At 31.7% G+C, this 26,496-nt stretch overlaps 5 protein-coding genes across 10 annotated transcripts; 2 read left to right on the top strand and 3 right to left on the bottom strand.

Moving 5' to 3' along the window:
• Window positions 1–1,200: 1,200 nt before the first annotated feature.
• On the bottom strand, window positions 1,201–11,260 carry LOC143150224 (phospholipid scramblase family member 5). Its single transcript, XM_076318341.1, has 7 exons — window positions 10,873–11,260; window positions 7,870–8,010; window positions 3,949–4,047; window positions 3,156–3,346; window positions 1,645–1,800; window positions 1,392–1,553; window positions 1,201–1,312 (listed from the first exon to the last, which is right to left on the bottom strand). Exons 1-7 carry the CDS (start codon window positions 11,027–11,029, stop codon window positions 1,289–1,291), a joined length of 930 nt encoding a protein of 309 aa, XP_076174456.1. The 5' UTR covers window positions 11,030–11,260; the 3' UTR covers window positions 1,201–1,288.
• Rap2l (Ras-associated protein 2-like) lies at window positions 11,195–12,274 on the top strand. The gene has a single exon (XM_076318345.1). It carries the CDS (start codon window positions 11,720–11,722, stop codon window positions 12,263–12,265), a length of 546 nt encoding a protein of 181 aa, XP_076174460.1. The 5' UTR covers window positions 11,195–11,719; the 3' UTR covers window positions 12,266–12,274.
• Window positions 12,275–13,295: 1,021 nt separating this feature from the next.
• Window positions 13,296–22,546, top strand: Adi1 (acireductone dioxygenase 1). 3 transcript variants are annotated; one of them, XM_076318344.1, is made up of 5 exons: window positions 13,296–13,437; window positions 21,125–21,406; window positions 21,673–21,792; window positions 21,862–22,041; window positions 22,117–22,546. In XM_076318344.1, the coding sequence occupies exons 2-5, from the start codon at window positions 21,284–21,286 to the stop codon at window positions 22,249–22,251; spliced, it is 558 nt and encodes a 185-aa protein (XP_076174459.1). In that variant the 5' UTR covers window positions 13,296–13,437; window positions 21,125–21,283; the 3' UTR covers window positions 22,252–22,546. The 3 variants fall into 3 exon arrangements, with proteins under 3 accessions (XP_076174459.1, XP_076174458.1, XP_076174457.1); XM_076318343.1 differs by lacking the exon at window positions 13,296–13,437 and adding an exon at window positions 20,830–21,010; XM_076318342.1 differs by lacking the exon at window positions 13,296–13,437 and adding an exon at window positions 20,830–21,032.
• On the bottom strand, window positions 16,138–21,391 carry LOC143150221 (uncharacterized). Of its 2 annotated transcripts, XM_076318337.1 has the most exons (2): window positions 17,799–21,391; window positions 16,138–16,241 (listed from the first exon to the last, which is right to left on the bottom strand). In XM_076318337.1, exons 1-2 carry the CDS (start codon window positions 20,526–20,528, stop codon window positions 16,212–16,214), a joined length of 2,760 nt encoding a protein of 919 aa, XP_076174452.1. In that variant the 5' UTR covers window positions 20,529–21,391; the 3' UTR covers window positions 16,138–16,211. The 2 variants fall into 2 exon arrangements, with proteins under 2 accessions (XP_076174452.1, XP_076174451.1); XM_076318336.1 differs by lacking the exon at window positions 16,138–16,241 and having other exon boundaries at window positions 17,462–21,391.
• Window positions 22,547–22,588: 42 nt separating the features above from the next.
• Window positions 22,589–26,193, bottom strand: Rnrs (ribonucleoside-diphosphate reductase subunit M2). 3 transcript variants are annotated; one of them, XR_012992997.1, is made up of 9 exons: window positions 25,548–25,624; window positions 25,236–25,291; window positions 25,051–25,113; window positions 24,766–24,954; window positions 24,443–24,678; window positions 24,134–24,362; window positions 23,824–24,042; window positions 23,525–23,741; window positions 22,589–23,183 (listed from the first exon to the last, which is right to left on the bottom strand). XR_012992997.1 is itself a non-coding variant. In XM_076318338.1 (8 exons), exons 1-8 carry the CDS (start codon window positions 25,564–25,566, stop codon window positions 23,589–23,591), a joined length of 1,164 nt encoding a protein of 387 aa, XP_076174453.1. In that variant the 5' UTR covers window positions 25,567–25,623; the 3' UTR covers window positions 22,589–23,588. The 3 variants fall into 3 exon arrangements, 2 of the variants coding, with proteins under 2 accessions (XP_076174453.1, XP_076174454.1); XM_076318338.1 differs by having other exon boundaries at window positions 22,589–23,741; window positions 25,548–25,623; XM_076318339.1 differs by lacking the exons at window positions 25,236–25,291; window positions 25,548–25,624 and adding an exon at window positions 26,066–26,193 and having other exon boundaries at window positions 22,589–23,741.
• Between the last annotated feature and the right edge of the window lie 303 nt (window positions 26,194–26,496).

Here is a 26,496-nt window from a genome sequence, read left to right as displayed (position 1 = left end):
CTGTAAAAATATTATGCTAAATTTTAACATAACGTTTACAGGATTTGATAATGTACAGAAGTGACTTTGGTCATCCTCCATTGAAAACTTTTACATATTAATCGCATCTTAATTTTACAAATACAAAAACATTCTACTCTTTTAATAGGGGATTTTAGTGTGAAGACCGTTGAGGAAATCAATTTCTTTTTATTTAATTTTTTTGAAAAATATGCTTTCAAAAATGTGTGTGTAAGAACTTATGTCCAAATTCCTAAAAATAATAAAATTATAGTTGTTTAAAACACAGAACTATCAATGGCACTGTTACTGGCAAATATGTTCCTCCTAGACTCTGCTCAACTCTTGTTTCTAAAGGTTTGCATTTAGGTTGAATTTATGGATTTTTCTCATTCCATAAAGGAACATCAACTGTTAGCAAATCAACATATTATTCAGGGTACAACGAATTATACCAAACGCTTTATCATGTTAGTAAAAATGTAAATTTTAATTTAAAGTGTGAAAATTATATTTAATCTTGTAGAGAGATGAAACAAAAGGGAAGCATAATGACTCATGCCCATCCTGAAAGATAGAAAAAGAGAAAATTCAAAGACACTCAAACTACAGCTGGAAAGGACAATAGAAAAAAAATATTCTACAGGAGGTTTTTGAAAAAAAAAGAAAATCCTCTTCATGGTCTGGGCTTAGTAGATTAATCGTAAGTAAAAGTTTCATTATATGAAACATAATTGTTTCTCATTTGCATTTTTCAGTCCCATACATTTAAAAAAAAATGTAAAAAATCGATAATTAAAACTTAAAGAATCGCCACTTTTTTAATAATAGCCATTTTTCTTTTGTTTTGTTTTCTGCTATAACTACGCTTATACTAACCAGAAATATGTTTTGTATTTCCAATTTCAATAAGCAAGAGATCCAAAATCACTGACACCGTGAGGCAATATTCTTACTAAAGCGACTATGGACAAGGATACACAGTATCGTTAATTTTAACTTTTTTTCAATGATGAAACTATTTACAACCAAAACATATATTAATATAACTTCAAACTTTACTGCAAAATATTTTATATTTTTTGTATAAAAAAGTACTAAAAAATGTTAGCAAATACGGTATATCGCACTAGAATACCCTTTTAAACTTCCAAAAATAAATCTGATCTGCAAAAACAGCAAGGAAGTGAAAACATCTGATAACATATTTATACCTATTATTTAAAGTTTTTTTTGCACACATGTCATACATTAACGCGAAAAGTTTTCGTCCATATAAAACTATAGATTATTTATTGAAGTACATGTAATCCTGAAACATACACAATTATAAATACACCAAAAAATTTATTGGTAATATATTGGAAAGATACATGCAACAAATGTCTTACAATCAGGAGACAGGCACCAAGCAACACAGCCTTAATCTTAACGTCCAGATCAATGGGAAAACTGATACCAAAATCATCAGCACTTGTAAAAACTTCTCTAATGAATCCAGCCCATTCATTCTTAATGACTCCAACTCTGTATTGACCGTCCGTAGACTTTACCTACAGAGATAGAAAATAAAACAAGGTGGAAAGTGATTTACTAATTAAGTAGAATGTATAACCAGTGTTATTACGATTAACAAAGTTCTACCTTGAATATTTTGCCTTCACAACACCAAAACCGCGGTCCTTTTATAATTAAAACAGTTTCTCCGGGGGCGTTGCGAATCGAAAACGAAGGCTGCAAAAGACTCCAGTTTTGCAACACTGAACCAAGCAATATATTACCGGAATACACCTCTAGCTCCTAAAAATACACCAATTCGATGATAAGTCTTAAAGTAATATTTGAAATAATTATATAGCTCCTAAGATACATTCTAGTGCAATTACTACATTATCGACGATCGCGCGCATACGGAAATAATATCAACAACTTCCATCGTATCTCGAAGCATCGTAAATTAACCAGTTGAGGTCGTTGAGCAACTAACTACGAAATTCTAAAAATTTGCACGTATAAAAAATGTGAACAAAAATTTTTACTACTCAGCGCGATTCCCAATTGCTGCTGACGGTTACGTGTTGCGCAACATTAATGCGTACTAATCGAAATTGACCGCTCGATGCTGCGGATCGAATTTAATTAACACATTTATTTTATTTTATTAGAGTTCACCAAAGCGAAGTATTAATTACATTTACTTGCTCTCAACATAGAATAATGTTTGCAAAAGGAACATAATCGCCTATAGTGCTCTTGAGAACGTCAATGATCAGAGCGGTATTTATCAAAGGATTTTGTTTGTGACCAGCCTGGAATGAGTTCAAAATAGTCGGAATTTTCAACGTGGTTGAAAGCAACGTGCCTGAAAACGTCAGTGAACGGTGCTGTTCAAAGAGCACCGAACGTGACCAGCCTTCCCGATGGGCTGAATAACTTTTCGTCAATGGTAATCGTCGCAGATGGTGCGCACGTGTGAAGAAAGTTCGCGCGTTGTGTGTGCGTCGCATGTTGAAGAAACCCAACCGAACGTTTTGCGAACGGTATCTATTGACCGTCATAAATAAAGAGGCAATTACGGTAACGCGAACGGACGTGTCCTTCATGAACCGATTGAGTACCTACGCGGTACTGCTGTCGAAATGAATTATGATTGTACCACGTTAACGTACCGCAACTGTTAGGAGAAACTAAAACGCTACCGATATGCAGAGACACGTGAAAGGAAACGATACAACAAAAAATAGTGCAAGGTTATTCCGCTAACAACGAAGACGAAGATTGGTTCTAATGCAAACAAATGATAGGTAAATGAAAAGGAATATCATTCGACGGTTGAACGAACGAGTACGACCTGCAGTGGTTCGCAACTTCGTTCTTCCGTGACCCAGCCCTTGTTAGAAAGAAAGTACTTTTACGTAAAAAGATAGAAATAAAAACAACGCCCGAAGGATGGAAAATGTTATTTAACTGACTCCTTTGATTTGAAATTCAATCATTAGACTTCGTTGAAGATGGCAAAATTCTAGTCGATAAAATTTTAACCTGAACCGATAATTGATTGGGCACACTGATATTTCCGTTACACGCTCGATTGTTTTCATCACGGTCGCAGCAGCTGCGTCTCGTCCTTTCTTTGACACGAAAAAGGGAAATACCTGCAAGTAGCAAGGACAGCAGCAACTATCGCATCTTTGGGGACGAATCATGCGCATGACTTCTCTTCTATTAATGTCGATCACTTGAAACTCACAGCTACCGTGAGAACTTAGGCATAAACGTCCACATATTCCTAATTGTTCCTCGATGTAAAATATGTGTTCTCCGCGGTTATTTACAACGATAAATGCTGCAACACCATTTAACAGATCTGTTAATTCTTATTATAGCACAACGATAATACTATCAAGAAGTTCTACTTTGTCAAGTTATAGTATGTCTCATAAGACGATAAAGTTGGATGTAAACAGAGTTAGTCACGTGCCGACACGACGCTCTAACTAGGGATGCCACATGCATAGATCCTATGAAATTCTATTGAATTTGTATGTATTCAGGGGACAGCCTCCTGCCAATACGGGCCTGTTGCGGTCACGTGGTTTTGTTTGGATCCACTTATCGTCTATCTCGTGGAATATACTATAGTCGCACACTATTTCTGTAGCAAGGAAAAAACCGATCCTTCCGGTTGCTAAGCAAATGCTGTACCCGCTGAGCTCTGCCAGCTGTCGAGAAATTCTTTCTTCCCAACTCTAATATCCGAAAAAATGATTCCTGTTTGTAGTTTCATTAGATACGTAGTAAATACTTCATTTTAACGGCGTATTATAACACGTAAAGGTTTACTTTACGCGTGTAATTAAATTTCGTTCGTGTCGAAAGAAAACTGGCACTAGATATTTAAACGTATCTAATTGTATTAAATTCTATACTAAATTAAATGCAACTAACCATCGATCGATTCAACGCTTTGCCGCACAAATAAGTAATCAAGGAGAATAAGGGACTCCAAGCCGGGTGGACAAGTTGTATTCGGTGGCAACCAACCACCTAAAATAAAAACAAAAATATCATAATATTAGTCCAAATAAATGTAGCAAAATAAATGTAGTTTACGTTTTCCGGAAAGATTGAACATTTAGTATGTAAATTTATTATTAAATAAAGAAACTTTCTTCTGTTCAATTTTCTTCGATTTAAAATCGTACACAATATTTAAAAATGTAATGACACGATCATTCTTTTTATCGAACTGGTAGAATATAAAAAAGAATACCAATATTAATATTTCTATACTTATCTACGGGATTGTTTGCGAAATGCTCGATTTAAAAAACAGTCAAATTTATTTTCAAATTCAATCAAAAAACGAGTGTATCGATGAGAATTACCTCTTCTCCTCATCCGTGAGAAATCTGGTGTAACCCTTCGTCTTTGATTGATATCTCTTTAGAGTATCCCTGAACAAAGAACGAAGCCGTCTTCGAATTTGTTGCACCTTTGCCTTCCAGGAAGTCTCAAAATATTCAGACTCCATCACTCATGCGTGTCACGCAATTCGCGAATAAATTCACTCGTAAACTCTCATAACTATCAACGCGACAGGAACGAACACCACTTCTCGGGGTAAAAATTTTTTTTTCAAAGAACTTGTTAGAAAATTTGCGTAATGACCACAGCTAAGTTATTTATTTCGTTTGTTTTTATTAGTTTCATATAAATCCCGATATAGTCCGACAAGTTTGAATTTTTGCGCAGCAACTTCAGCGTTTCTAATACATAATACATATGTATGTCCTGTGATCTTATTCAACGTATTAATGTCACTGAAGTCGCGTTGCAGTATACTATTGGTAGCACTTGATGCACTCTAACGATCAGTTGTTTTCTCAAGTTTCTCCAACTCGACAAAATGATAAAACGTGTGTACTTTTCCGAGGACACATTTACTTCTTTGGACTGCCCTGCTTTACCACGTTATCTTCTTAGATAAAGAAACAATGAATATTCCCCTTAGGATGAAAATTTTCCAACCGTTCAGTAGGGAGTATTAGAATAATCTGAATCTCCAGCGTTTGCTTTCTCTTATTTCCTTTTTATCTATATTCTGTATACATATTTTCTAAATAAAATTTCGTCTTTGTCATCTTCAAAACTTTGTATAAGTTTTAATACAAATAAAAGTAAATAATTACTAAGCCGTACAAAACAAATGGTGTTCTCGATCGAAAAATAGGTGATCGGAACGATTGTTTTATTTTGGAAGATAAACAAAATAATAAACTTAATTCTTTAATACATAAAATCCTTCTTTTAACTAACTGTAAATTGTATGTATTTTATGCATGCCAGTAATCTAATACAATTTTCAAAAATAAATGTTACACAATTGCATGTCTTCTATCGATAAAATAAAGTATTAAACATTTTATATCATTTAGAACAGCTTATTTAATAATGATGAATACCAAAACACTTGAAAGTTCAAAGTAAACTAATTAATCTCTTTCTTCAAATTTGATAATAACGTTCGTCCAAATTCAATACCAAATCTTTATATTTTGGTACTTGCGGTTTCAAGTATTTTCAAAAAAAAAAGATTGTTTCCTTCGTGTAGCTACGCCTTTTTATTACTTATTTTTCTTATTTTACACTTAATGTTGGTATGGCCGAAAAAAGCCCTTTAAAATATTTTTAACCGTTATGAAATAAGTTTAGCAGGCCTGCTTTGATGCATTAACGTACAGCTAAGAATGGACCAGTATACTTATTTTATTGTGCTAACTATAAATATCAAACGCTTGAAATTACACTGCAAACGTTGCATTCATAGAAACAAAATTTTATGCAACACTATTATAACCCTTCGTCGGTAGCAAATTGTCGATCCGCCGACGCACGTCCGGCTAGACGCGCGCTGTTTCGCAAATTGGTCAGAATATTATTTAATCTTCGTACACCGTTAATTAAGTATGAATCACCTCAACGTGTAACTTTGCACGAGTAACTGTCGTTTTTGTTCTCATTGCTGTTACGAAAACGTTACATCGAAAAAAAATGTTCATTCATTCTTTTAAACGAGACATTTTGTTTATCTTGCCGCGAAACGATTCACAATTTTCGTGTCCAATCGATTTTCATCGAAATCTAGAAAAAAATTATTCGATGCAATTGTTCCAGGATACAGAAACCAACCGCGCTTGTCCATGACAATTTTATTTTTACACGACTATTTATGTATAACGTTTGAACCGTGCCGGGGAAGAAATGAGATAAAAAAAATTGATAAAAAGATGCCTCATTGTGAACGGAATGTTCATATCAGAGGAGCCATTTATCGAGACACAGGGAGTGCAGTAATCGTCTAACAACTCTGACCCTAACTTCGAATCTTGTGTCCATCCATAATAAAAGCAAATATCGGATGCTGAGATTCGAGACGTATTAATAGTGAAAGAATTGGCTACCTTAAACATTAACGCGCTCTTGGAACAATGAAAATCTTGGATTAATTTATTCTGCAATTTCACGGACAAAAAGTTTAGATTTTCAAAAGAAAAGAAAAAAAAAAATAAAAGAAAAATGAAAAACATAAATGAAAGAAAAACGTCACCGAGAATAGCGCACGAACGAATCCGTTTGGACGACACGTTTCAAACAACACAAACAGATCACGGATAACCAATGGTCTAAAACAGCGACACACGTAAATCTCGGCGAAATTCCCGATTCACGACACAAAACGCTCGAAACAAGTTTGTTTGGCTTCGATCTCGATCGGTTCCTGTTGCACGGAGCAGCACAAGTATATTTACTGCTGATAAGAGGGTGAACCGAGCTATGGGAACACGAAACTGGATGGCACTTATCCGGCATACGTGACGCTTCCATCAACGAAGACGACTATTATCTACTTACTGATCGTTACTTGGCAAACAGCGACCGTATCGTGGCCCGTTTACGAGCCGTTCGTCTCTCGTGTACTACGAACCCAGATAATATTACTAACTGATAAATTCAGCCTCGAGGTAACTACCTAAGGATTTGGGAATTTTCGAAAACGTTTAGCGAGTTAACAGAATGTTAAAAGGTTTGGGGTTTAATGGTCGGTTTGTGCACGGATTCGTCATGATCTAACAACGTAGCGAGAGTAACCATTTAGCAAAAACATTTTCTACCAACTTATGTAGGAAAAGGTGCTAAATTCAAGCATTAAATTTCGTCACATTATAAGATTGTTCAAACAATTGATCCGTACTTGTTGAATATATGTTAGGTACAAACAAGTTTCCAGTTATCAAGAACGCGGTATTTAAAAAGTAATCTCGAGGGAATCTGATACGACATATAAATTCTGGAAGGTGATAAGCGATAAGCGAAACATTTTAACTCAACTTTTAATTTACCCATGTATTCGACGAAAATTAAATTAAAATGCTTATAATATACAGCAGTCAGTTAAGTGATCATTCGCGTGGTAAATCATCGTGCAGTGAAAGTGTTGCATATGTATGTATTAAATTTTTGCGAAAGTCGTAAACGTGAACTGGAATTAAGTTGTCCGGTTCACTTGAATTATGTACGTATTAAGTTTAGTTCACATATTTTTCGATTTTTTTTTTTTTTACGTGGATATAAAATGACATTGATATAATGCACAATCGTAAATTGATCGTTCAATTAATCTTTTTAAATAAATATTTACAGAATGAGACTGCACGTAGTATTACTTCATTAAAGATCGTTGATGGATGTATTTCGAATTTTTATTTGTGAAATAATATGTCAAATTTTCAACCTTTCTACAGAAAAGGTCGAAATTGATATAACAGTTACGGGTAAGTAAAAATAATAAATGTATAAATATTTTACCTTGCGGTATCATCGGCATATCAGGTTGTGGCACCAAAAATGCACCGGGTGCCGGTGGAGTTGCAATCAACTGCATTGGCGAAGAGGGTGAATACGGCGATAGTTGTGTTCCAGAGTACGAAGAAGTCATATTTCTCTCATCTAAGTTCAACATAAATTTGCTCAGTCAGTTATTAATCAATTTCTCACTCAATCAGTGCGAAACATGATTATCGTAACCGCACTAGTCCTAGGCAGTGATCCTACAAGCTAAACCGACATGGGGAAAAGGAGAACAATATACTCGCATTACTTTTCACGTGACAGCTATACATTTTACAGACACATTGTCATTATTGACTAAGTTGGGCAAGTGTAGAAGTTTACTGTATAATGAGGAACGACAGAGATGCAATGATAGAGTTCGTGAACGCATCTCATCGTCAAATGCGTTCGTGTTTTGTTTCGTTCGTATTCCTTATCATGTGGTGGATTTGCTCACACGACCAATAATAACAATGTGTCCGCGTAAGGCATACTGTCACGTCATAAGTGATTCGAGTGGACGATTTCTCTTTACCTCGTACCGTTTTAGTTTGTAGGAGCAATGCCTAGATTTCATGCAACTGCAGTATCAAATTAATTTAAGCCTTTCATTATTTTATTATTATATCAGTTTCGATGTTTAAATCCGTCAGATTTTGAAAATTTAAAGTTTCAACACTTTATAAAGAAACACTTGTGTAAAATGCTTCAAATCGAAACATTCGAAATAATTATTGCATTGTGTGAAAATTGAATTTTACTGTGACGCTACCTAAAAATTGAGTTTCTCTTCGCTTTGTTTACTTGTTTTGATATTTAGGTTATGTTTGAATAAGTTCCTCGATCGGTAATTCTCTTTCCATGACAAACCTCCTTATCTGCAGAGTGGTCGCGTTCGAAATTAGTTACGAAAAAGATCGTACGATGACGAAACTCTAATCGTAACACTGTTTATGTTATTGAAATTATCAGAGGTCATTGTCCGCTCATAAAGGTCGTTGTAACTTTACGTGAGAATACGAAGTATAGCTGATAACTTTATGTTTTTTAAATGATAATAATCCTTTGTCTCTCGATATGTCTGTGATCGATAACTTACACTGAAGTTGCTAGCTACTTATTAATGCTAACTTAAACTACTATATTACATTTACAATTAAAAATCGAGAATTAAACTACAATAAACAAAGTTATAGAAGACCTTTCCTATATTTTCCCTATTAATTGATTCATATGATGATTAAATGCATTTTCTTATCATTGTTTATTATTATTATATGTTTATTTATTCCTACAAATATTTCTATGTTTTTGATTTTGTGTAATCTATTTAGGTTATATACATTGCGTCGCTAATAATCTTAGCTTCCGATGTATTCAATTAATTTGAATTCGTCTTAAATTTCTAATATTACATTTCGTTAATCTTGTTAACTTTTGGATAAAGATTAATTAGGTAAAAATGTTATAGACTTATTATCATTATAGAATAAGAGGGAAATCGGTTGATTGAAATTAAAAATGTACATTGTAAATGTTTAAATAGAAAAATTTATTGTGGAACAAGAAAAAATGACACCTTAAACTAGTTTCCACCTCATCGTATACACTATATTTTAATAGCCTTGAATGAAGTTTCATGAAGCCTAATCGACAGTTTCCTCGTTTGTTGCAGACAACCTCGATAACTTTTCGTTCGTGCGATTTTTTTCATTGCGCCGCAACACGCACTGATTACGTTTTTCACGGTGAATGAACGACAAGGAGTCGCAAATTATACGAATTACGTATTACACATTTGAAGTGGGAACAAAGTTTTGGCAATGTCCCAATTAGCAATACTAAAGAAAATCATCGATAAGCATAACGATAAGTGCACGTGCATTTCGAGAACCAGAGACATTGTTCTGTGCATTCAATGACAGCTGATTCAACATTGTCGCAATGGAAACCCAATTCATTTATCCGTTTATGTAATTAAAACCATTGATTGATTTTGCTTTCCAATCTATATATTTTTTTAATAAATGCTGTAGTTCATAAAACTTTCTAATAACACATTACATAAAATACACTTTTCTTTAAACAAGAGTTCGCTACTACTTATTTAAAATAATCTTATTGCTTTGTTCTAAATTAGGTTATGATTGAAAGCGCATGATTGTCTAATAAATTGATCAGAATTAACCCTCACTGACTAATGACTACCATTCGTCACCAAATACTACGTAAAGTGATGCATCGTTCAGTTATGTACACTTTCATGCTGTGTAAACAGCAAGATACGGCAGCAATATGCGCTTCCGGTTTTTCAGAAAAGCACGGTTACGCCCTTCGATGGTGAAAAAGGAATATTAAACTTATGTGCGCTTCTTGCCGCTATCTCTCTCTTGCGGTATTTTACTCCTTTTCCTTAATGCAAAGGAAAAAAGAAATGCTTGAATGAAAATACGCGACGTATATTTAAAAATCTAATTTCCTGTTAAGCATGTCTCTCTTGATTTTTCTTTCCTGATCAATTTTAAGGATACGCATTTTATGCAGTGTTTACATGTGATGAGCAATTTTCTGCAGTTGATCTGCATGCACGAAACGAGTAGTGTAGGTTTTGTGCAACATTCAATGACTCAATATAATTTCTTTCTTTCGAAAATAGCGACTAAAATTGCGAGCATTGCCAATGAAACATATTTTGAACCTAATAAACCATTTGATAAATATTTTTCAGTGTGCTTTTTATATCTCTGGCGTGAGAGTATGTCTTTTTATAAATGTAACCAAAAAACTGCAATACACAAAACTTTTAGTAATAAATAAAAGTAAAACAACAATTCGAGAGTATCTCAAATCATGATTATTAATAAAACATTGTTGCAAGAAACGGAAAGTGTGTTCTAGAATTTATAATTAAAAAGGTTTCAATCGCAGATGTATCAAACATGATTTTAAGGAATGTTTGGTAATATTAATAAAACTCACTGAACGCTTGGGAGCGTCGAGGTCGTGGATAGTGCTGTCTGGAAGATAAGAGAATGACACTTGCATCCGGTAAAGGGAGTTTCCGTGATTTCTCTCTTACTATTTTCCTCGGGCATGGTTTTATATAGAAAGAAAGAACGGATGTCAGTCTTCTCATCTAGCGCTGCTATTCGTCCGAGTTTTCCGTCCCCACCGGTATCCACCAATAGCAGTCCGCTTTTAACGCGGAGAAAGAAGAAACGTTGGAAAATTTGGAAACGCGACTTAACAGCTCGATTTTGGATTCGTCGAGATAAGTGTAGAACGATATATATTGGGTAGGCACGTAAACTAGTGGTAAGGCCGAAGCGGTGATAGAAGCAGTACTCGATGCTCGGTCAGGAGGTTCAAAGAAAATCCAAGTGCGATAAGATGGCGTCACACACGTCAGACCTAGGGAAGAAGTGAGGGGTAGAGGAAAGACAGGAAGGAGGCAGGCCAGGCGAACGTCGCCAGGGGACTGCGGTGTGTGACAGAGTGCGAATACGGTGCTGTCATGTCTTCTTCGAGCCTTAAGAACGGCTACGTTTCGATCACGGTGGTGAAACGTTGTGCGTGATCCATCGTCCAGTAACATCATCGATGCCTTTGTTCGGCAATAAGAGCTGTTCTCCTTCGAACGCGTTCGTTTTGAGAATACGAAGACGGAGTTAGTAGCGGCAATCAGCTCCACCGCGTTTGAGAAAGAACAAACGTGCAACGATAATCGGCTAGGAACTCGAGAGAGACAACCTTCCTCTCGGTCCTGGACACGTCGAGGAGGAGGAGGAGGAGGAGGAAGAGGAGACGGAGGCGAACTGCCAAAGAGATGCGCGAGTTCAAGGTAGTCGTCCTCGGCTCGGGCGGGGTAGGCAAGAGTGCACTCACCGTGCAATTTGTTTCGGGATGTTTTATGGAAAAGTACGATCCGACGATCGAAGACTTCTATCGGAAAGAGATCGAAGTGGACAACTCACCGTGTGTACTCGAAATTCTCGACACCGCTGGCACCGAGCAGTTTGCGAGTATGCGCGATCTTTACATAAAGAACGGGCAAGGCTTTGTCGTGGTTTACAGTCTGACGAATCATCAGACATTCCAGGACATCAAAGCAATGAAGGAATTGATCACTCGCGTCAAAGGTACCGAAAGAGTGCCGGTGTTACTCGTCGCAAACAAGCTCGATTTGGATCATCAACGCGAAGTGGAAACCGCAGAGGGTAACAATTTGGCACAACTCTGGGGATGCCCGTTCGTCGAAGCATCCGCAAAGAATCGCACAAATGTCAACGATGTGTTCGCGGAGATTGTACGCGAAATGAACTTCAGCCCTGAGAAAGAGAAGAAAAGCTACTGTTGTTGCAGCGTCCTCTAATAATTAATCAAAATCCTGAACCAGGCTATCCAAGCCACGTTAGGTAAAGGAAAAGTACGTAGTGGCTGATTGCGGTGCACTAGATGATTCATCTAGCGACTACGCTCTCTTTCTTAGGCTCAACCTTGGGCTTGTGCTGTGAATTCGCCAATCTGTAAGACTAATGTTACCCTGGATCATACCCTGGATCTTTGTGAATTCAACTATGTCAAAGACTAATGCCGTCTCTTGGTTCTTTTTCTATCGGAAAATCACAGTCCGCTGTTCAGCTGGCTGTTAAATATTTTAATATACATGGATAGTATTATATGTAATATTATTGTAATATATAATGATAGATGTAAGTGGGCAATGAAAGAGGTAACTCCGTCAGCAAAGGACCAATATTCGACAGAGAAAGAGTGAGAAAAGAAGATAAAAATGGATTAGAAAAGGACATGAATAGCATCAAGGGTGATAACAGAACTGCCCTGCAATAGTTGTTACTTGTTAACAGCAAAACCAAACTTGATATGTCTAGCTTTCTGCTCAATCTTAAAAAAGCATCCATTGCATATTGTTCCAATCTGCAAACCTGTATGACTCGCAGGTTAAATGCCGATTAATAGAGCATCCAAACTATTTGCAAATATTGAAGGAATTATTGTGGTGGCCAGCCATTTGACATAGTGGAAAGAATTAAATTGACTGAGTAAATGTTATTTACAATGTACAGTCAAAAATTTGGAAGAAGATAAAAGGTCTTACATACGCATTGTGCAATGATATCCATTAACGATATATTATCCATGCTCAACTGTCAGAGGCTGCGGTAAAGGATACTTCTATAAGGGGTTCGAATGCTGTGTCATTAATGGTTCTGGTATTGAGTGTACAGTTCTAATAGTAAAAATACATTTTATTAAGGCAAATGTAGAATATTGAAAATGATTGTTAATGGCTAGAATTTTATATTCAGGACCATGATATTTGGACAATTGAGTTCCATTTGATTTCAGTATGATTCCATTACATACCAGACATTATTTATATTCTTGTTTGATTATGGATTCAATTACTCGGAATGGGAATTTAAAGCGCAGCATCTGGTGCTTCAATCAACCAAGGCATAATTAAGAGAAAATGTTGAAGATAAGTAGAGAAGGAAGAACGCCGATGGAAAGGAAATTGTGGTAATGTTACAGTGGAACATTAGTACATAACGTCAATCTTAAACATAATTATAGGATTTATATGGTAAAGTCTGTACGATAGAAAAAAATACAAAGTCTTTATACAATTCCAATAAGTTTTATAGCCAATTTTAAACCAGTAAGGAAAATTTAGGCTTTGAAACCTGTTTTTCACAAAGGCTTGCTGGTACACTGATCCCTTCAACTGCAAAATACATATGTGGTACTCATAATAATATCTGATATATCCATTGCTTTGTACGTACAGAGAATCTCCTTTCAAAACCAATCACCATTAAGTTTAGTGAATGTAAACCGATGGATATAAAAAAGAAGCAATGGACTCCCTTACAAGTAGCAGTAGGTCGTGTGTAATTTTTCTCGTGTGATCAAAATCATATTATCCGATGTTAAATACCGCTTTTATACCATAACAGTCATTACATTAGCTTGATATGTTATTATTTAACGCCACCATCGAAGTCATTAATTTCCGTGTGATCGCTGCACGACGTACCTTAAGCAAAATAAGGGTTGTTCACTCGTCTATCGTTTTTTATGAGTTTAACCGAAGGATATTAATCCTGATTTCTGGAAAAAAATGTATTTATAGTTTGTATAATATCTACTTATTCGTCTAGATTACCTGTCTTTCGGATCGATTACAATATTGAATTATACGCGAGCGATGCCGCTTCCCGGTTAAGCATATCGGAGGACCTTAAAGTCGAACTGAAAAGTTTAAAATGAACTGATGTACAGTATTTCTATCATTGGTAGTTAGAAGAGTCCGACGATATAGTTCTTGGGAAGAGCTATCGATCGTACATTAATTCGTTTTTTCCAACTGTCGGTGCACTTTTAGAAAGGTCATTTCGTAACGAATACGCGTGGCTGAGTATTTTTTCTAAAATCACAAATTGTTTAATATTTCCTGTATTCATCGTATTACGACAAATTTGAAGATTATATAAATTTCGCCTGTAAAATTTTAATTGTTAAATTAATTTTAATTTTGTATGCAATTCGTTTTAAATGTTAATAATTTTGTTTCTAATTTTCATTTTAAAGTGTTAGTGCATATTTGATAACATCATTAATCGTGTGTAGTGATAGAAAAAAGTATCGAAAGCAGAAAAAATATGAGACAGTCTCGCGTATTCGATTGATAAAGGGTGCTAATACGTTTCGTCAGTTTAAGATTGGCGAAGCGTATACCGACGTAGCGAATCGGCCATTCATTTCGTTACTGTACTCAACTAAACAGGCAAGGAGGAAAGAGGGGGCAACAGAATTATTCGTATCCACTATTTTATCACCCGGAAAATTCATAGTCTCACTGTGATCCCGTAGATGTAACCGCAGTTTTTCTATTAAAAGACGACGATAATAACCGCGTATAAAAGCCTTTCAACGGCGAATCAAAGGGCCTCTTTGTGAAACGTGTAATCGCTCTCGCTCTATTATCGTTACGTTTTTCAGCCCTCCTGGGTTTTTTGTGCTTCGCGAAAATCATGGATTGGCAAAAGGCAAAAAGAAAATAAAAAAACAGCGGATAGCTCTCCAAGTAGTATTCCTCTGATGCACGGGAACGAATAAGAAAAAAAAAAGAAGTTTCTATATTTGTATCGCTTCTGAACGTAACGCAAAACACACACGTGTTTGTCCGACGCGAGATCGCGTTTAAAAATATTTTTCTAAAGAATGCGTTGAAACTTTCGTACAAGACAATTGTCTATTACTTGGAAAGCTGTCTAGTGCAACAGAAGTCGAGCTATGTCTGAGTCAGCATATCAGTGTCAAGGACCAGATTCGTTTCGTTTACTTCCTCGGTTTGGCCAACAAATCCTTCCGATTTTTCGAAAAGATACTTAGACAAAGAAAGCACAAGAATTTACCACCTACAAACGATTCGCATACGGTTTTATAATTAGATATAAATAAATAAATATATATATGTGTATATATATGTATACATATATATACACAATATATATGTATACATGCAGATTTGTTACGCAACTGGGTCACATTAATTCGAAAAACACCACGATTTAGATGTATATCGGCCTTTCAGTACTACCTGCGTATGATATTGAGTACGAAATACGTTATATTTTTTACAATGTGAAGAATCTGTAAATATTATAGCGTCGAATTATATATAATAATAATATTAATAATAAATAATAATAATAATAATAATAATAAAAAGGAATACTGATAAATGATTATCTGACATTTGAAAAAGACAACAATGAGAATGGCTTACAGTAAAAAATGTGCATTTCGTTGACAAGTTTATGAAATACGATATGTTTCTTCGTTTTATAGTCTTTTATCGATTACATTGTTTCGATTTGACGACTGTATTCGCATGATCACTTGGATAGACAAAAAACGAATACTTGTGACCCTTAAAAAATGATATCATCTGCAAAAATTTTTGTTTGCTGGTAATTTTAATCTCTCGTTTGTTTATTCCGACTTAAGTTGAAAAGAGAAATACACAGTAAAGCTTGCACTATTTTTACATGTAGTAAAAAAAATACGTAAAATGTATAAGCATGTGTCCTTTGTATATTTCTCTCTTTAATGCGGAAGAAAATACATTTTCTTTGTCTTAATTTAAAGAGAAATTTTAAGAATACAGGATTTATAATAATATGTAGCAATACTTCTTTTTTTTTATTTACAATTCGTTGCATTTCTTTTTAAGTTTCAACAGATGAATTACCAGCATAAGAATCTAGTCATTACAGAATTCTTGTAACTCAATGACATGGAAAAGTATAAAATGCATGCTGAAAAAAACAAAATTTCTATTAGGAAAATACAATTCACTATAATTGTACCTAGCTATCATTCAATTCATTCGTTTTAATATTACAATTATTTTGAAGATCTATCCTCTCATATAACTTAGACAATAAGATAATTTAAATAATTCAATTGAGTGTATGTACGTTTATTATTATTATTATTATAGCAATATTTAAAAACTGAAATAAAAAATTGGAATTTGGACTTTAGAGTTGATAGATATATACAGGAATTAATTTTTATTTTACATTATGAAGTTAAATTTTTCCATGAAAGCATTGAGATCGTCCAATGATAGTTACCCAAGTGATTTATCCTGTCTCAATACTGGTGCACATTTTTTGTTTGTATGCAATTTTTTCACATTTTTTTATTACTAACCATTGTACTGGCATTTTGGCAATATCGCACAAATATAATATAGAATAAAAACAAGCAACAATCTGGTACTGATTAAATATTCCTTCACGATAAAAGAATTAAAATTGTTTACTTATCATAAGTCATTATTAAATTGATCTATGTTACCTTAAATCCACTTTATTGGTCAAGGTATACTGTAATTTTTTATTTACCTTTTCACAATTTATAGTTTGCATTAAAATGTTAAATTAGTTCAATATTTTGATTTGATGCTTTAAAAAATTATCTTCATTTACAAAACATAAGAGTTCATTAAATATTTAAAACAGTAAAATATATTAATGTTAGTATCCTATTAAATATTAAAGACTTATCTGTTGGTTTGAAATTTGCATACAAGGAGTTTGTAATTGAGAAAAATATTATATACTTTGTTGTATAATTTAAAATAAATCCTTTTATTTAGAGTAATTCAGAAGTAATAAAGCAGTTAAAAATATTGTAATAAAACTGAAAAAATTCCCAGTAATTTTGATTTTTTTCATACATTAAAATTTATATTTTAATATACATTCTTTTTATTATTAATTATATAAATACTGTTTAATATATTTTTTATTGTAACACTATAGATTTTACAAAATTTGGTAATTATGAAAGAGTTTATTAAATTAAATTATGCAATACTTTGTATTATTAATGGTAAGTACACATAATTCATAAATGCATAGAATATATATTACTTTTCACCAAATTTAGCGATTCTATAAAATTTTTAATATTGATACTTGGGTATGTTAATCTGAAAGATAATTGAAATTATTCTATTTTAGCATTTTATAAACTTTTAAGATTGTATAAAACAAATTCATTATCTTTTTAATGATTTCAAGGTAACTGATAAAATTCTTTTAGATATTATAAAATACATCAAAGAAAAATAATGCAAATATTATTTTAGAACTAGATATACATATGCATATTATTAATCAAATCAATGATAAAAATCTGCAAAAGACAACCATTTTTTGTTACTTTTGTTATACAAAGATAGATTAAATAATTTAATTTGAAACAAATAATTCATTCATTCTTTTAATACATTCATAAGCTTCTGTTGCAGGCACTTTCATACAAGCAGAAATTACTTCATAAGTTATGTAGAAAGTAGTTACTTTTGGTGAATGAGGTATTCTAGAAGTATCTTCACTATATTCATAATTAAAATCAAGGCATTGATCACAGAAGTCATCAAGAATGTTTAAGATATCTTGCAGAAGATTTTCAGATTCAGATTGCGTAATATTACTCAAACGTATAAGACAGGTACTGAACAAAGGTGCATAAGGACTATACTTTATACTATTATCGAGCTGATTAAAATTTTTAATTAACAATTGATATACTTTTTCTTCATGTTCAATTATTCCTTTAAAAAAAACAAACTTTCTACAAAAACATGTAAAAGATTGAAATAAAAATACAAATAAATTATTTCCACCAATAGATGGATATTCCAAAGATAAACAACATGCCTCTATTGTTATGCGCAAGAAATGATTATATGCTTCAATTTCATTATTCCATCTGAAAGCAAACCAGTACATTATAGTAAACTCTGAGGCTAACAACTGATATTCCCTGTTACTTGATCGAATAATCAAATGACGTAAAAAATCTTCTCTTAACAAATTCAAATCTGATAAATAATTTCGTAACTTTTCTGAAGTCTTAGGATCCTCTTTCAATTTGTTTAACACAATGAAACACCGTCTTTCATAGTCTGTTACAATATCAATTACACTAACATCTTTCTGCATTAAATGCCAAAGAGAAGCAAAATGTAATGTGTCTATTGGTTCAATAACAACTTCAATAGCACAGATTATTTCCTTTTTCGTAGAAGCAGAAATACTATACCCCTTGATAGTTAAAAAGTATTTCAATATTCTTGTAATTTGATAAAGTATTTCATTGCTTACATATTTTGAAATACTTGTATTTTTTCTCAAAAAAGACATTTTCTTTGCAAGAACTATTATCAAACTCTTAACATTTGTATCTTTAGTACAACTGACTTGTAATTTACGAATATTATTGAGGATAGAATGTATGTTTGATAAAGTAAAAGTATCTTTCTCTAGATATGGTACGAAAACATTATTTATCAAATCATGTACTTTGACTATACGTCTGTCCAATAGAATTTGTATAAAGTCCATAAACTTCTTTGGATTCCATTCTATGTTCTCTATACAAATGGTTCTTAGGATGTTAATTAAAATTATTTGGTTATTATCCTCCATTATTTGCATAAATGGCAATAAGAGAAGCAAATCATTGGCAAAAATCATGATATTCCTATATTGATGATGACCGATAGTAATCTTTAAAAGTATAGTCAATATTAATCTAACATTCTTTAAAAGAAACAATAAAACAATTTTCAAATTTTTTGTTGTCTGTAAATTTGAGTTTCGTGTAATGAATTCGTTAAACGCTTCTTCTGTATGTGGAGATTCTAAATAATTATTACCATCATGTTTTGTTAAATACATCATTACAATTTCATAAATAGCTGGTAAATCTTGAAGTGACAATATTCTTGTAACGGAAGTATAGCTAAACTCCTTCAAATCTTCTTCGGTTGATTGCTTAAGAAGAAAAGTAAGATATTCTAAGAGATTGAAACAGTCCTTTTTATCAAGTAAAGATTTGTTTTTATAGACAAAATCAAGTATTGAACTATCCCATTCTTTATAACGACACAACAATTCTTTCATAAATTCTGTTTTGCCATCAGATATTGCATAACAGAGTTCTTGTAAACTTATAACAAAACTCGATTGTTTGGGATCAGGTTTTGATGACAAGTGTTGTAGACATTCTACTAAATGAGTGTTTTGTGAAAATTGTTCATCATTCTGTATAAATTCTATAAAGTGATAACATTCATTTCCAATAGAACGTTGTAAAGATATCATATTATTTTCTTCGTCATCCAATTCTGCCCAATTTAAATACATATTACAGTCAACTTCTTTGACTTTGATTAATAATAAATCCATTAAACACTGATTTAATGTCAATATAGTACTTTCCATAAGTGTATCTTCATATTTTATAAAAGGTTCTCTTCCAAATGTAATGTTATATAATTTGTCATCATCTCTAGAGATATTACGTATTCCTTTGATTTTGTAGTCAAAACAACTTTTTATTGTAGCAATTAATTTCTTTAACATAATACCATGTCGTTCATTTATTTTTAAATCTGATGATGATATTAAAGTAAATTTTGGATTTGTTAACAACAGCAAAAACTCTTGAAAACCAATTAATAAATTTTGTATACATTCTTCAAGATTTGTGGACTGTACACCAATCTCCTTTAATTGAATAAATTTAGTATATACAATCAATATTAATTGATACATACTATCCATTGATCTTTTAAAAGGTAATTCTTTTATACACTTTTTAAGAATTTCTAGTATCTCTTTACACAGATCAACAGGTATGTGTAATAATGACTGAATCAAAATCTTCTCATATTCGAGATTCCACAATATTTGTATAAATAAATACGAAGCTATGGGTGGACACATATCAACTAAATGACCATTAACAATATCTTCTGCTAAACGTTCCTGATTCTTAAACTTAGTGTTTAATAATAAATATATATATGATTGTACACATCTTTCATCGTTAATCAAAGCTTTTTCTTTTGTAGGTATATTATATGTCTCAAATATGTTGACTATTGATTTACATATATCATCAATGTGAGCAATGCTTGCAGTTGTTGTGCGTGAAGTAAGAAACTGTAACTCTCCGCATTCTTGGTTTTTCTTCATAAGATACATCTGAACTTTTTTGTAAAATTCATTCCATTCATCCATTATTAATTAAATTAGTTTATATGATTTGTTGAAGTATTGATGAAAAGTCATACGTAAGTTTTTGTATAAAAAATAATGCTTTATATATATTAAGTTGCTTGCAATACCTTTGCAATCTTGGAAGAATACATTTTCATATTTACATTCAATTTGTCCCAGTTTTAATCAAAGCATTAATTACGACAGATGTGTATTTTAATTTTCAAATAGTGCTGTCACTATCAACAATTTGATAATTTTATGCACTTTCTTTTTTTTTATAATCAATTGAAATATATACCGGCACTACTTGATAGCTTTATCATTGAGGTTACGTCATAGACGAATAACAAGTACAGTATTTTCTCGATTAGAGACGAATTTGATCTGTCCAATAAGAACTGAACACTCTCCCCACTATTTCTATTTCACTTTTGCCCTGTGAAGGCAAGAGCGAAATGGAATGAGAACGGATCAGAAAGATTGGAAGCGTATGAAAAATGGTACAAGCCAGAGGAAGTATTGGTACTTTGTCTCGTTCTGTCTTTCGGATGACTGATACTTTGTCCTTTGTATGCATGTAATCGTCTAATCGTTCTCAACTCTCTCTCTTTCAGCCCCTCTGACTCGCTCTCACTTTCGACGGAAAATACCACTTCAAAATTGTATCTTTTCTACGTTATGTATCACCGCCAGACTCGGACTACTTGCTCTTATCGAGAGAGTATATTATAAAAGATATCTGTGGTCTAAACAAATTTGGTTACAAAATAGAAATGGTTCGTGCATGGTACATGGACAATAGTGATGCTGAACAACGACTGGAACACTATAAAGATCCACCTAAATTTCTTTCCCTCGAAGACTTATTTAAAAGTACAGGAGTCGAATATTTTACGGTTAGGTCAAACTTCAATATCTAAACAATATTTGTATAATATTTTTATATCATACTTATTGAGAACTTTTTAATTATTTTGTTTATTTTATACTTGATATTTTTTAAATTATATGCAGTTTTAATTTGTTCATTTTAAGTGATTTTGAAAGGTAATTATTTTAAAACTTGATCTTGATATCATATTAAAGAGATTATATCATATTAAAATCATATTGCAATTACACAGTACCTATTTGCAAGTGAAAATGGATAATATTAATTTAGGTCAATTACAAAAACTATGAAAATGATAATACATTGACAAAATTAAAAAAGAAACGTGGTTACACATATGAAGATGAAATAGAATGTTCCAAAGAATGTCTTCCAAATTATGAAGAGAAAGTAAGTATAATTTATTCAAATTACATATGGTACTAAAAATTTCATAAAAATATTTTCTTAAATTTTTAGTTGAAAGATTTCTACAAAGAACATCTTCATACAGACGAAGAAATAAGATTAATTTTAGATGGATCAGGATACTTTGATGTTCGAGACAAGAATGATGAATGGATACGTATTGAAGTTAAAGCTGGAGATTTGATAATTATTCCTAGTGGAATATATCATAGATTTACTTTAGACATGAATGTAAGTATTTTATTATATGATTACGTGAAATAACAAGTTTTATTTATTATAAGTTACTTATTTTCTACTTTTCAGAATTATATAAAAGCAAAACGTTACTTTGTGGGAGAACCTATTTGGTTACCTTACAATAGACCAGCTGATGATATGGAATGCCGTAAAAATTATCTTGATCGCGCATGCAATGGTTTCAAAATAAAATCTACTTAACATCTGTTACAAACACTGTACCTTTCTATACATTCTTTAAAAAAATGTAATACAAACATAATAATTAGTGTAAATATTAATATTCATGCCTTTGCTAATATATGGGAGAACAGTACAATGGAAAACTATTCTTTTAATAGATTGTTACAATTTCAGTCTCACTGAAATCCCGTTTTTAAATTTTATATACGTAAATTTTGGAAAATGTTTTACACATACAAGATGTCCATGAGACAGATATTTTGTAAACTTGTATTTATTATACGTTTACAAAGTTTTAAAATAAAAATTTTATAAAAAAAATTCACAATTTATTTAAATTACAAAAATTACTATCTATGGTTTACAATACAAATCTTTTATTTCTAAGTAAATTATGTACATAAACTATAAAAGTCTGGGTTAGGTGAATACACTTATTTATATAGACAGCAATGGTTACTAAAATTTAAGTAAATCGAGGGTTGACGTTGAAATTATCATGTAGCAGATAACGATTTTGTTCCATATATTGTCTTGTGATTCTCAACAAGGAAAGAGGATAAACAACAAAAATAAGTGAAAAAGAAATTGTGTGCAAAGTATTCCACCCATTACAATGAATCATCCGATTACAAAAATGAAAATTGTTCATTTTTCTTATATATTATCGTTACTTTAAAAACATGATTAACTCTGATAGAGTGTAAACTCTTTATTACCTATCAGTAGAGTCAGTAATTTCACATTCTTATTTTTCCGAATGTTCTAATTTATCAATTTTACGATTTAATATCAATAAATATTTACATGTCGTTACGTCAAATACATTTTTTCATAGTAATTTATATTAAACTTTGACAAAAATTAGTGTCTCAAAATCTCCCGAAGTAATTGTTTAAATTATCGCAGAGCAGGTAGAAATTTTATTCCAGAAATTGTTTCGAGGTCCTCTACAAATAGAGAGGATAAACATAATGAAAATAAGCGAGACGACAAGAGCAGTAGGAATGGTCGTTCTCAAGCATTTTAAGGGCACGCCCTACACATTACGATGGATCATCTCATTACAAAAATTAAAATTTTAATGATTACTCGATTGATAATATTCTTTCAATCAATATAACCTCAAACACAAATATAATAAAATAAATATATCTAAATATTATTGGATTATAAATTTTATCATCAATACGTCAAAAATCGAAACGAAAATAACTTTCCTAGACCTAATAAATTAGAGCAATCCAAGTAAAAGAGCAGTATTTTTCATATTTTAAAATGGAATATTTACCAATATGAACAACCTTGGAACGAGACCTTTATTGTCAAACTTTCTATTACTTCTATCTGTTCAATTAAAAATCGGCATTAACCGTGAAATTACTTTCCTTTTTGTCCTGCATAACTCCCCACTTCTGATATTCGCCTACTTTTTTTTCAAAAAAGTTTGTTTTACCTTCCAAGGAAATGTGCTCCATGAAGTCAAACGGATTTTCAGACATATAAATCTAGTAATTGAGAAATGATATATTGATAAATATTGTTTAGATCGATATTACAACTATTTAAGATGATAATATTTTTATATACCTTTTCACACCCCAGCTCAACAAGTAATCTGTCTGCAACAAATTCAATGTATCGACACATAAGTGTACAATTCATGCCGATCATTTCAACAGGTAAAGCATCTGTCAAAAATTCTTGTTCAATTCTAACAGCATCTTTAATAATCGAAATGACTTTTTCACACGATGGTTTTTGTACAATGTGTTTAAACATTAAACATGCAAAGTCACAATGTAACCCCTGAAAGAAAAACAGAACAATGCTTTAATTTATTCTACATAAATTAATATTTACCACATGCAGTTTGACCTAGAAAGATATATATACTAACCTCGTCTCTAGAAATAAGTTCATTACTAAATGTTAATCCTGGCATAAGACCTCTTTTTTTTAACCAGAAAATAGCAGCAAAACTACCACTAAAAAAAATACCTTCCACAGCAGCAAATGCAACTACACGTTCAGGAAAAGTGGCAGTTTCATGATTTATCCAATTCAGGGCCCAATTAGCTTTCTTTGCAACACATGGCAAATTTTCAATTGCATTAAATAAAAAGTCTCTATGGATATACAATAATAATTTAGATTATACTTTATAAATATTTATTAATTTAGAAAATATAGTTTATTTACTATTTACCTTTCTTTGGTATCCATAATATAAGTATCAATCAACAAAGAATACATTTCTGAATGTACATTTTCCATGGCAACTTGAAAGCCATAAAAACAACGTGCCTCTGTTACTTGCACCTCCTGACTGAATCGTTCAACAAGATTCTCATTAACAATTCCATCAGAGGCTGCAAAGAATGCCAACACGTAAGATATAAAATGCTTCTCATTGGCATTTAAATGAATCCAATCAAGAATATCCTGTGAAGAGTATAGATATTACAATTAATTATTACTCTCTTTCATTTATTTCTAAATATTCAAATATTTAAAATTTAGAAATTATACTTTAGAAAGGTCTACTTCTTCCACAGTCCAAAAAGAAGCTTCTGCTTTTTTGTACATTTGCCAAATATCAGGCCACTGTATGGGAAAAATCACGAACCTCCGTAAATTTTCTTTAAGCAGTGGCTCCAATTCTGGATTAAACGCATTTTCTTTCAGTTCCACTTTTTTTACAGCTTTTGTTTTAACAATCTAATAAAATGAATAGATATTATTAAAATTATTGAAATATTTTATAATAGGCAATTAATTTAATGGTATTATACAGAAGAATATAGAAAAACTTACCTCATTTTTTATGTTACTGTCTTGAGAAATACTTGGTATTATATACAATTTCTTGGGGGATTTCTACGAAGAATAAAATAAAATTTAAGCTGCTAATAGCATTAAAACTGTTTTGTAAATATTTATGATGTAAAATATAATTCATAGGGTTTTACATGAATAAAAATACATATTTAATCACTTACAACAGGATGATTCATTATTTTGGCATTGTTGTAAGTAATAAAAGTATGTAGAAAATCTAGAAATTAATAATTCCATTACATTGTAAATAGTAATAAGTCTGTAACTCATTAATAAGAACTGAAAAGTGCATAAAGTCTAATAATAAACTTATAAATGTTTATTTATATTTAAATATTATTTTTATACACGAATTAAAAATTAAAATTAAATATTATAGAATCTATTTTCCATAAAGTAAATGTGACTTTCTTTATGTTAATGCAATAAGCAACATATCACTGCATTGTAGTTCATTTTTTGTGAAACTTAACCTTTTTTAATGTGTACCATACATGTACATTTACTTAATAAATTTAACACATATAAAGGTGACAAATATTTTTCCACATGCCATTATAAATTAAAAATACATCTTCAAAATCTTTATTTTATTGAAAACATTGACGATGTTATTAAAAGTAACATTTATTTATTTCAGTTTTATGCGATAATTATAGTATGAGTAAATGTACAAATATTTCGTAATATGATGTAAAACATATATTATATATCGACATAATTATTTTTTATATTAAATTTATTTACTACTTAGAGTTTTCAATATTACAGTAAAACACATCTAGTGAAATAAAATTTACAAAATGAAAAAGTTTCACTAATTGTAGCCATAGTTCGTTTAAAAATATAAGTATAAGTAATATGTATAAATAATTATATTTAAAATACATATTTATATTTATACGTGCTAGAATTAAACTTGAGCATATTAATTAATCAATCAAAAATTTAAAAAATAGAAAATTGTAAAAAAGTATATTGATAATCTTACTTTTTCCTCTAAAGACATGACGTTTTCCTTTGTTGAAATTTGAAGTGGCATGATAAATATTGATAAATGTTGCACTACAATTTCCTATAAAGTTATGAATCAGGTACTGTACTTTGAATGATGCAAAGGCTTTATCAGACGTACTGACATACCTATCCCTATAGGCACTGATTCGTTCCTTTTCGCGCCAAAAAGCTATTGACCAATCAGTTGAACACCTTTTACCGCCAAAACATATCAACTTATATAATTCTGAAACAAGCACATATTTATGGACGATATGTATTTAAAAATTCATTAAAGTAATTATTTTTGCTTTTTAAATAAAGTTATGTTTTAATAACATAATATATAAATATATATTTTCCCGCGCATTTTACGGGAATACGCATACTTAAGGGAGTTATTACACTACGCGTAAGATCTCCAAT

Source organism: Ptiloglossa arizonensis, chromosome 8 (genome assembly GCF_051014685.1).
Source record: "Ptiloglossa arizonensis isolate GNS036 chromosome 8, iyPtiAriz1_principal, whole genome shotgun sequence".
Taxonomy (NCBI): Eukaryota; Metazoa; Arthropoda; class Insecta; order Hymenoptera; family Colletidae; genus Ptiloglossa; species Ptiloglossa arizonensis.
This window is presented reverse-complemented; position numbering and strand designations above follow the sequence as displayed.

Bases quoted from the DNA above. Each gene is read 5' to 3' on its own strand.
- Rap2l (XM_076318345.1), top strand. From the start codon at position 11,720: ATGCGCGAGTTCAAGGTAGTCGTCCTCGGCTCGGGCGGGGTAGGCAAG.
- Rnrs (XM_076318338.1), bottom strand. The intron at 24,955-25,050 runs GTAAGTTTTTCT...TCATTTTATTAG, and splicing joins ACAGTAACATAAAAAATGAG to ATTGTTAAAACAAAAGCTGT. The intron at 24,679-24,765 runs GTATAATTTCTA...TACTCTTCACAG, and splicing joins AAGAAGTAGACCTTTCTAAA to GATATTCTTGATTGGATTCA.
- LOC143150221 (XM_076318336.1), bottom strand. From the start codon at position 20,528: ATGGATGAATGGAATGAATTTTACAAAAAAGTTCAGATGTATCTTATG.
- LOC143150224 (XM_076318341.1), bottom strand. From the start codon at position 11,029: ATGAGAAGACTGACATCCGTTCTTTCTTTCTATATAAAACCATGCCCG. The intron at 4,048-7,869 runs GTAAAATATTTA...TTTTTATTTTAG, and splicing joins TATGCCGATGATACCGCAAG to GTGGTTGGTTGCCACCGAAT. The intron at 3,347-3,948 runs GTTAGTTGCATT...ATGGTGTTGCAG, and splicing joins AAGCGTTGAATCGATCGATG to CATTTATCGTTGTAAATAAC.
- Adi1 (XM_076318344.1), top strand. From the start codon at position 21,284: ATGGTTCGTGCATGGTACATGGACAATAGTGATGCTGAACAACGACTG. The intron at 21,793-21,861 runs GTAAGTATAATT...TTAAATTTTTAG, and splicing joins TTCCAAATTATGAAGAGAAA to TTGAAAGATTTCTACAAAGA. The intron at 22,042-22,116 runs GTAAGTATTTTA...TCTACTTTTCAG, and splicing joins GATTTACTTTAGACATGAAT to AATTATATAAAAGCAAAACG.